The sequence below is a fragment of the Coloeus monedula genome, assembly GCF_965178545.1.
Source record: "Coloeus monedula genome assembly, chromosome: 14".
NCBI classification, from domain to species: domain Eukaryota; kingdom Metazoa; phylum Chordata; class Aves; order Passeriformes; family Corvidae; genus Coloeus; species Coloeus monedula.
Genome location: NC_138794.1, coordinates 10,487,614 through 10,498,103, shown reverse-complemented (window position 1 = coordinate 10,498,103; position 10,490 = coordinate 10,487,614). Strand labels below are relative to the sequence as shown.

General features: G+C 54.2%; 1 protein-coding gene across 1 annotated transcript in view; it reads left to right on the top strand.

The window, feature by feature from the left end:
- Positions 1-766: 766 nt before the first annotated feature.
- Positions 767-10,490, top strand: part of PCSK6 (proprotein convertase subtilisin/kexin type 6) — a gene marked incomplete at its 5' end in the record, with an annotated part of 33,257 nt that continues 23,533 nt past the window's right edge. Inside the window, 2 exons of the mRNA XM_082290433.1 lie at positions 767-985; positions 5,975-6,079. Coding sequence (XP_082146559.1) covers positions 767-985; positions 5,975-6,079 — 324 coding nt within the window. The remainder of the gene's footprint in view (positions 986-5,974; positions 6,080-10,490) is intronic.

Sequence of the window (10,490 nt, the reverse complement as noted above, 5' to 3'; positions counted from 1 at the left end):
TGCAGGGAAGTGCAGGGGAAAACCTGGAGAGCAGTGCTGGGGCACGTAGGGGGATGTGGGGGCGATGCGGGGGCTCTCTCTGAAGGGTGCCATGGGTTACCTGACGAGCAGAGCTGGGATGATGCATGGGGGCTGTCTAGGGGGAATGCAGGGGAGGTACCCCGAGGAAGCGGGGGTACAAAGGACGATGAAGTGGGGTGCAGGAGGAAACCCGCTGGGCAGTGCTGGGGCATGCAGAGGGATGCGGGCGGATGCGGGGGGATGCAGGTGGTTGCTCACGGAGAAGCACCGGGGCGCGCAGGGAGGATGCAGCGGGTACAGGGGATTGTCCGGTCACATACAGGGGGAGGCAGGGGGGGTTCCGGGGAGCAGCACCGCGGCACGCGGGGGGAATGCAGGGGTCTGTTCGGGGACCAGCGCTTGGAGGCGTAGGGGGGATGCCGAGGGGCACAGGGAGTTGTCCGGAGATACGCGGGGAAGGGACACAGAGCCATGCACGGAGAGGTCCGGGGAGCTGCCCGGCGGCGGGCAGAGGGGCTGCAGAGGTGTGCGGGGGGGTTTCCGGGGAGCAGCGCCGGGCACGCAGCGGGGCTGCCCGGCGGCAGGCGGGGGGACGCGGGGGGGCAGTGCCGGGAGCTGCCCCGTCCGCCCGCTCTCCCGGGCCCTCCCCGCCCCCCCCCCCGAGCATCCCCCCGCCCCCGCGGGCTGCGGGGCCGGTTAAAAGGCGCAGCGCCCCGCTCCGCCCAGCCCGGCCCGGCCCCGCACCATGCCCGCCGCCGGCCCCGGCGCGGGGAGCGCGGCCGCCCCGCCGCCCGCTCGCCTCTGCCTGCTGGCCCTGGCGCTGCCGCTGGCGCTGCCCGTGCGCGGGGCCACCGCCGAGCCCGCCCGCACCGTCTACACCAACCACTGGGCCGTGCGGGTGCGGGGGGGCCCCGCTGAGGCCGCCCGCCTCGCCGCCGCCTACGGGTACATCAGCCTGGGGCAGGTAAGGGGCGGCAGGAGACGGGGGGCTCCGGGAGCGGGCAGGTGCTGGGGCACCGGGAGCGGGGGATGCGGGGCCGGGGGGTCGCCCTTGGGACTGGCGGGTGGACCGGGGAGCTGCCGGGGGTTTTGGCACCCTGAGCCTTCGGAGCATCGGGGAGCTGCCGGGGGTCTCACGCCGGGGGTCCCGCGACCGGAGAGGAGCCGAGGGTTCCGGGAAGCTACCGGGGGTCCCGGGATCGGAAAGGCGGAGCGGTCTCGGGAAACTGCCGGGGATTCCGGCACTGGGAGCCTGCGGCAGATCCCTGGAGCGGGGAGCTCGGCGCCGGGGAGCTGCCCGGGGTCTCGCACTGGGACTCCCGGTACCGGGAAGCTGACGATGGTCCCGGGACCGGGGAGGAGGCGGGGGTCCCGCGGAATTGCCGGCACTCCCGGGACCGGGGCAGTGCCGGGGATCCCAGGAGCGGGAGATGGACCCCGAGATCTCCCCGCTGCCGGAGGTCCCGCCGAGCTGCCTGATCTTCCGGGACCGAGGCGGTGCCGGAGGCCCCAGGAGCGGGAGATGAGCCCCCCGGAGTGGTCGGGATGAGAATGGGGTCGATGCGGGGATGCTGTCGGAGCGCTTTGGCCCGGGGGCGGGCTCCTCCAGGGTCGATGCCCCTCTTCGGGGTGCCCTCGCCCCGCACCGCCGGGGGGTTGCACAAGTTCCTCCCAACCCGGAAAGTTGTATTTGTGGGTTTAACAAACTTTGGACTTTCTGGCCCGGGTTTATCAGAGATCTTGGGAACAGAGAGAACTTTTGCTTTCAAACCCCCGCAGAACACGGGTGTCTTAAAGGCGAATTTCAGCACAGCAGCTCGTTTTCCTCTCAATTCCTTCATCCTCTGCAATCCCAGATGCAGGCTGGTGTCCTCGGAGTTTGTTCCAGAGTTTATTGCCATGGCGCTGCCCGGCGCTTTTTTGACTGGGTGACACTTCAGGTTGTCCTCCTGCCCAAGGTGTCTCCCGGACTACAAATTATAACCTTGCTTTATATCGCAACCCTGCTTTTAACTATAATTAAAGTCACGGGGTGCTGCGTAAACATTTTTTTGGGGGGGAGGCTGAATTGGGCACATTGTCTCATGCACCCGTGTCTGTCACCTCCCGTGGGGGATAACCCCTCACATCCCACCCTCAGTCTCCTACCTACGTGCTCAGCTCTAGTCCCACCAAGGAGAAAATCACCTATTATTCAATTGCCTCTATCACAGGGCTGGGCGAAGGTGGTTGTGCAACCCAAAGAGCTTTTCAGTGTTTATCCCTCTTCAGCCAGAGAATATCTTGATTGAACTTCCCACTCTCCCTAGTTGCATCAGCCTAACGTCAGCTCCTGGTTTGGGGTTTTGCTGTGTCCCTTCCCTGCTGGAGCATCTGTCACCCCTTCCTCCTTCCCCATCATCCCGGTTGCCTGAGCTCATCCCTATGATGCTGGAGGCATTTCGCCCATGGGCACAATGTGGCTCCACTGGAGCATCCATCCTTTGCCGAGCCCTTTCCCCGGGGCAGCCCTGTGCAGGCTGGAGAGGGAGGGAAATATTTCTGTGGTTGCATCAGGGTGTTCCTGGCTCCCGGCTTTCCTGTGGATACTGGGAGCTCGTGCACCACTGGGGCTTCCCCAGCTGCTCTCAACGCCCTGCCTTCAGCTCTCCATGTCTCCAAGCTTTTCCCACTGGGTTTTGGGCTTTTTCCACTGGGTCCTGTCCAGGGCCAAACCTTGAGGAACTGCTTTCTCTGCACGTGTGCTCATGTGTTGTGAGCACACATTTGCAGTGTTGTGCTCAGGGTTCATGGTGTTTAGAGCCTCGTAAGGACCTGGGTGTCCCCCTCTTCTCCTCCTGCATCATCAGCTTGTGGACCTGCTGGTGATGGCAGTGTCCCCAGTGAGATGTACCCTCCTTGGGGGCCTGATTCTGGACAAAACCTGCTGGAAAACTCTTCCCAAGGTTGTTATCACCCTGGGAAGATGTTTGAGTGGACTCCAAAGTGGTGAGGGAGGAGGAGAGGTGATGGTCACTGGAAGGCTCAGCTGGGTGCAAGGAGGCTCAGCCCTGCCTTGGTGGCTGGTGACCTCCTTTTCTCTGCGATGCAATCCTAGAGGCTCCTGGCATTATACTGCCCAGGAAAGGCATTGCTGGGGTTGGCACACACAGCTTTGAGCTCTCCTCACATTTTCCCGTGCCCAAATCAAGAGCTGGGACACTCTTAAACCCTTCTGGGTCATGGCAGAGTGACATTTCCCTTGGGGAATCACTTGCGTCAACTTCTATTTAAGTGAAGCAAACAGCTAAACAAAAGAAACAGCTTTTACACCCTCAAACGACTGCTCATTCCTCCCTGCCGGCCTTTGTTCCCCAGCTGTGCTGGGGCAAGCCGGGACAGGCCCTGGCCAAGGGTGCTGTGGGTATGGAGCGGTGCCGGAACCCCAGGCAGTGCCACTGGCCCGGGGGTGATGGTGAGCCCTTTCCTATCCTGGTTGCAGGGTTTATATGAATTTTTCCATGTGTGGTGTCCAACAGTAAGTTTTGGAAGGGCTGGCACATCCTTATTGGTCTCATCTGCAGTGCAGGAGATGGATGGATTCATTTTGGATTGTATTTGGAGCTTTCCTGGATTCCTGTCATCTTGCAGCTCTTGGCTTGATCCTTACTGGTCTGAATACATCTGTGATCATTTGAGAATGACATTCCTGAAGTCAAGAGCTTGGTGACTGGGCCCCTTGTTCCTGACGGGAATGGGTGGTGTCCCCAGGAGGAGAGTGCTCACTGCCTTCCCAGTTGAATCCACTCTTCTGGAAGACACCAGTGCTGGTGTAGCTGTACTTTGCAGAGATGAAACAGTTTGGGTGAGATGCTGGAGGGGTTGCATTGCAGAGCCTTACTGAGATGACTGACCACAAGGAGGACAAAAAATCCTTTTTCATTAAAAAAAAAAAAAACACATTTACAAGTTCTTCTCCTTAGAATATCTTAGGAGTAACAGGACTTCTGGAGGTCTACCAGGTTGGTCCACTGGGACCAAACTCTGCTCAGATTTTTCAAGGTATTCCCAGCATGGGAAGGTTTTTCTTGTTTTTCTGCCCATAAATCCCAGGAGGATAAAGAAGTGGGGCACAGAGTTCTTTTCCTGCTGCTGTGGCTATGTATCTGGAGAGCCCATGATGAGGTCATTACCTTCCCAGTGCTCTTGCTGTTTTGCATCACGTGGAAATTTTGCATTTATTTGTGAAAAGGAAGGAAGAAATTATTTACTTAGGAGAGGATTGTTTACTGTGGGCATGGTGAGGCACTGGCACAGGTTGCCCAGAGAAGCTGTGGATGCCCCACTGCTATTTTCAGGCCAGGCTGGATGAAGGTTGGAGCAAGCTGGTCTAGTAGAAGGTGGCCCTGCCCATGGCAGGGGGTTGGAACTGGATGTCTTTAAGATCCCTTCCAACCCAAATCATTGCAGGATTTTATGGTAAGCTCTGTACTCCAATTTCCAGGCAGAGTGAGCAAGAGGTAGGGTGGCCTTGCCAAGGTTTCCCTAAAATATGGAGAGGTTGAAGCATCCTCCTTCCCTTTTTTAAGTGCAAATGAATTTGAAGAATGGGTTTTAAAAGGCAAATGCAGATTGCAATGAGCAACCTCTTTATGTGAATGTTAAAGAAAATGCCCAGCTATGCTGTAATGTGAAGGGGGAAGAGGGAGGGTTTAAATGAATTTGAGTGGAAATAAATTACAAAAATCACACTAACAGCAGTAAAGTTGGTGAAATGACATTCTGGCATAAAAGTCAGAACAAGAGTAATTAAATATTTAATGCTCATAAGAGACACTGGCAGATCTCAAGGTATCCAGTGTGATAAAGATGTAAGTAGTTGTCATCTGCTTTAGCGTCTGATCCAGACAAACCTGTTCGTTCCCCACTGTTCCATTGCAACCAGCCCTGGTCTGGCCTCAGGAATGTCACCCTGGCCCCTGGGTCACACATGGTCTTAAAGATGTTGCCTCATGGGTTGCAGACGGGTGCTTGTAGCATGGCTCTTTCTGGTCCTGTGAGCAAGACACAGGGAATGTCACTGGCTCCCGGCATCCAGCTCCTGACATGGAATGTGGGTTTTTTGGGGAGGGAAAAAAAAAAAAAAGAAAACCAACCTCAGGCAAAAGTGAATTTATAGCAAAATCCCAATTTGTACCCAAATTGTGTGATCTGGGAGCCACATACCAGTGAGTGCAGCTTTTGGGTCATTCCTGTCCCTCTGGCTGTGAATCCCCGTGGGGTGTTTCAAATGTGGTGTCTGGCTGAGGTCCCTCGATTCATTGCATTGCCCCGGGACTTTATCCGTGCTTTTGGGATGAAAAAAGAGGAGTTGTGGTGTCTCCAGATGCCAGGATGAGAGGGCTGGAGGCAGCATAGCCACCCCGGGGCTTGGCAGGGTGGTGTGGCTGGCACCGTGTTTTCCTCCAAATGCTGCCATCCCTCACTCCAGGCTATGCACATTTATATCCCACGCTTCCCAGGAGCATCCCAGGGTGAGCAGGGATCGGGATCGCATCACCTCTCCTTATGTGCAACCGGGGCGAAGCTAGAGCATCGGGCGGAGAAGGCAGGAGGATGAGGCACAGCTCCCCTGGCTGCGCCGCAGCTGCTGAGCTCATTTTTAGCTCATTATTTCTGCTTGGGAGCTGATGAAAGGCAGTTTTCAAAGATGCATTTAATGGGTGAAAATTCATAAAAATGTTTTCCGGGCTCTGTTGTGCCAGTGCAGCGTCCGACCACCAACGCTGTTTGTCACAGCAGCGGCACCGGGGCTCGTGCCAGCATCCTGCATCCTCCCAAGCTCCGGGAGCTCTGTGTGAGTGAGGGATTTGGGGTGCAGGGCATGGCTGTACTGATGCTGCCAGTACAAAATGGGGGGCAGCCATGGGAAAACATACTTTAAAAAATCTCCAAATAACCTCTTTTTTTGCAGATTGGAAGCTTGGAAAACTACTACCACTTTCACCACAGCAAGACATTTAAGCGCTCCACGCTGAGCAGCCGGGGACCACACAACTTCCTCCGCATGGACCCCAAGGTACAGGACTGAGCAGCCTGGAGTCCCCCAGCCACTGCGGAGTGGTGAGATGGGGCTCTCCACCTGCACCTGGAGGAGGCTGTTGGCTTGATCTGGGTCAAGCATGAGCTGGAGCATCTTGGGGTGACATGTTACCCTTGAGCCACAGCCCTGTGCACACACGAGTGACTCACTGGACATGGGTATGGAGAGTGGTGGTGAAAAATACGTAAAAGTGACTAAACATTAACATCTGCCTGAAAGCCGGGAGGAAGAAAAGGGGGAAAAGCTTTCCAGGACAGAAAGGCTGTTGCATGCTCAGGGTGTTGATCCAGTTGCCACAACACTTGCTGCCTCAATGGTTGCTATGTGTGAAATCCTTGGCAATAGCTCTGCATTGCTTTTTTCCTAGAGCAAGCATCCAAAGGGATTTTCAGTGCAGCTGAATTGACAAAAGTAATGGGGAGGGGGGGAATAAGACAAGGAGGGACCTGGGTGAGATGGGTTTGGGGTGGTGGGGAAGGGTTTGTCCTCCTCCCCCAGCTCCCCCTGAGCACTGTGAGATGTGACTTGTGCAGAGCAGGGGAAGGGTTAATGGTGAGGAGGTTTTTTTGGGGAGAGGGGGACATAAAAGCAGAAAAAGCCATTTTGGTGAAGGTAGCAAGCTGTAGCAAGCTGCTGGTGCCTGCAGCAATGCCTGGTCACCCTGGGATGTTCCCAGACACCCTTGGGATGCTCTTTCCCAAGACATCTCCAACCCACTCAGCACCACATGTCCTATCCACATCTCTCCAGACACACACAGCAGCCCTGCCCTCCCCAGGCTTTCCGGAAAGATTTGCTGTGAAATATTTGGACGAGGTCTGTAGCACATTTTTGAGGAGGAGGCATACGAGTACACGCGTGGCTGCTCACACCCGTGGCTGCGTTGCCAGCGGGGAAACCTCAGTGAGGGGAGCCTGGTGCCCTGGAAGTGTGCTGGGCTGTAATTAAAGCTGTTTGCCCTCAGGGGGGGTGCATAGGCATCCCAGCAAACGATGAATTCTCTGCATTTGAAATACCCCCTTTTAAATGAGTCTGGTTATAATGCAAACTAAATCAATTGGCTTTTAGTCATATTAACATTTACCTTGCTTTGCTCTATGGGCTCCAAGCTGGAGCAATTAATTCCTGTTCTCTTAATCCTTCCTTATCAGTTCAAAACCTGTTGGCATGTCTTGTTTCTCCCCCTCTCCCATGTACATTAGCAAATCGTTTAAGTGATGCATTTGGATGGCACCAGCTTAGCATGCATGCGAGAAAACATCACCTCGAGGCACGAGGACAGGAGCTGGAATAGAGAAGATGGAAACAAATCTTGCAGAAATCCTGAAGAACCAGCCAATCCGGTTGTTTGCAGATGTTGGGTGGTTCATGCCTTCCAGGGGCTATTGTTTCCAGTGCTGTTATTTGTTTGCTGTGGGGGTCGGTGGCATGAGCTGGGCAGGAGGACCACGGCCAAGCTCTCTGTCCTCAGGAAGAGTCTGGGAAAGGGGAGACTCCAGGACACACAGGGAAGCAGCCAGGGTCCTGATTCTTGTGTGACCACGGTGCTGCTGAGCTGCCCTGTTGCCCCAAGAGACCCTGCAGCTGGCTGCTCCTGGGGCTGATATGAGCCAAGAGATGGAAAGGGAGGTAGGTGGCAGGTGATGGAAAGGGAGGAAGGATGTGGCAAATCCAGCAATTCTGGGGACAGGTTGTGGTGGTGGGAGGCGGGGAGGGACAGTGGGATGCAGAGTGGGGTCACGTCATGCTGTGCGACACCTCGTAGAGCTCCACTTGCATCGCTTACTGCCATAAACTTTCCTGGCTCGCTGGGATGCTCGTGTTGGTCCATGTAGTGCCTGAGCCTCCATCCTCACTGCTCCAGTCTCTTAATTCTCATCAGGGGATGCCATGGCCTTAGTCCCTGTGCCTCTGGCCATGCACCACTCCAAAATCAACCCCATCTGAATTATTTGGTGTGCTTTATGGCAAACGTGTTGGAACCATCTTGTTTATCCTGGATCTCCACTTTGACTCCTGCACACCCACTGGGATAAGCCTGAAGCTGCAAAGGGAATTGCACCCTCACATGTGCTGGTTATTGTGTTTGGTGGAGCCTCCCAGGCTGGCCAGATCCAGGCCTCATCCACTGAAATCTCAAAGTGAGGGGGGGCATAAAAAGCTCCCGCTCCGTTTCCATCAAGGGTGAAGGGTCCTTTGCTTTTACTTCCTCATGGGGTCCTTTGGTGCCACTCACAGTCACCTCCTTATTGCTAATTGCTGCCTTACCTAAAGGAGCTCCAGGAGAGCTGGAGAGCAACTTTGAATGAGGGCCTGGAGTGACAGGACAAGGGGGGGACTGGCTTCACACTGACAGAGGGCAGGGTTAGATGAGATACTAGGAAGAAATTCTTGGCTGCAAAGGTTGTGAGGCCCTGGCACAGGTTACCCAGAGAAGCTGTGGCTGCCCCATCCCTGGAAGTGTTCAAGGCCAGGTTGGATGGGGCTTGGAGCAACCTGGTCTGGTGGAAGGTGTCCCTGCCCATAACAGAAGATTTGGAATGAGATGAGCTTTAAGATCCCTCCCAACCCAAACCAGTTTGTGATTCTGCAATAATTAGGGTTTGCAGGGTAGAGCACGGACCCTGGGTGTCAGGACTATAACAGTTTGGGCCATTTCCAGTAGGTAAAAAGCCTTTCTTTTAGTTTTTTTGCGTTTCAAAGAAGCTTTTCCCCCACCCTGGATCAGCAATGGCAGTTGATCTGAGTTTCATGAGCTGCAGGAGCTGTTGCAGGGATGCCCCAGACTCCTTCCTGCTTGCCTATTTTCCCATGCCAGCCACATTGATTTATCAACTCCTTCTTGAAATCAATGTCCTTAAACTGCTGATTTCTCTGTGTCCACACATGACATCTCCATCGACTCCTGGCTGGCAGCGCTGGGGTCGATCAGGAGCCTGTTTGAGATGAAGACATCCCTGTGAGGCAGCTCCTGGCAAAACCCCCAAAATCCCACACCTTAACATTGCTGCATCCAGCAAAGCAGCAGGGCAGGGTGGTAGCTGTGGCTCTGGCAGTGAGACCCATGGAAGTGCAGCCAGGGAGTGGTGCTCTAAGGAAAAAAGCCCGTTATTTGGGCCATAACCTCTATTTAATGTATTTTTATTTTTTTTTTTAACTAGACCATGAAGTTATATTTTTGCTTCCAGTGTTTAAATCCATCACTGTGTAAGCAAAGTGGTGCACTGTTGGCAGCCAAGGCAGCGTGGAAAATCATTTTTCTATGAAACACATTTTTTTTTCCCCCCTTTCAACAGTGTTTTTTTCTTTATAATATATATGTGTTTAAAACCCAAGCTCTAGGCTGGAAGCTGTCGGGTTTGTGACATCCACCTCCATCCGAGGCACAAAGCTATAAACTGTGTAAGAACTCAGTTCAGCTGACAGTTTTACATAAATGAGCTCAACAAAAGTTGCACTTTGTATTTTTATTCCTTTTGTTACAAAACCTTAGTCACAACAATAGAAACATCCCCATGAGCAGCTCTCAAAAGATCTGGAGCCATCAGGAAGAAAGTGTCCAGCAAGGAGGGATGTGCCACACAGCCCTCCCAGTTCATTGGCTGGTGCCTCCTTTCTCCCCCAGCATGAGCACCTGTAAAGATTTGGTCTATATGTTACTTTTATAACCTTTTTCACTAAACTTTTGTCTCACCTCCATGCTGAAGCCAGGAAAGCCCTTCGTGTGGCAATAAAGGGTCTGGGGGGTGGTTAATGCTTGACAGGGATGGGATGTGACTGCTTCCAAAGCAGCACCTTAGGCAGCTCCCACCACAGCACTGTGGGCAAACACCAGCATTTCCCAATCATGACCTTTTCCAGATCATTTCCCGTTTGATGTCTTTGCGTGTCATGCCCTGCTGGAAAGCAAACAAATGTCAGAGTGGTCAGCTCCAAGGCCACCTCATATGCAGCCACTGCCAAAAATACTTCTGTGGAGCTGGCCACATCCCCTGAGATCTGCACAGCCATGTGTGGCCATCACATATTTTTGGGAAATGCATGTTGTGCTTGGGTAAAGCCCCCAGTTTTTATTATTTTATAAGGAGGAAGGAGCTCAAAGGATGAGCAGCCCCGGCGCCAGGTGGGACAGTCTCAGGGCTGAGCTGCTGCCTCCCAGCCGGCAGGAAGGATCAGCCCAAAAACTAAGCCAAGCACCTGAGTCTTTTCCAAAACTTTGACTAAACACTGAAATATGTGATCTGTCTCCAGTGGGACTCCAGCGCGTGCTTCTGTGCTTTGCTAAGCTGGGGGCTTTAGGCACACACTCAGAGGTGACGTTATTTGTGCTCCAGGGTTTTGCTGCACCGGCAGAGGAATCTGCTGTCTGGCTTAGACAACACAAAGA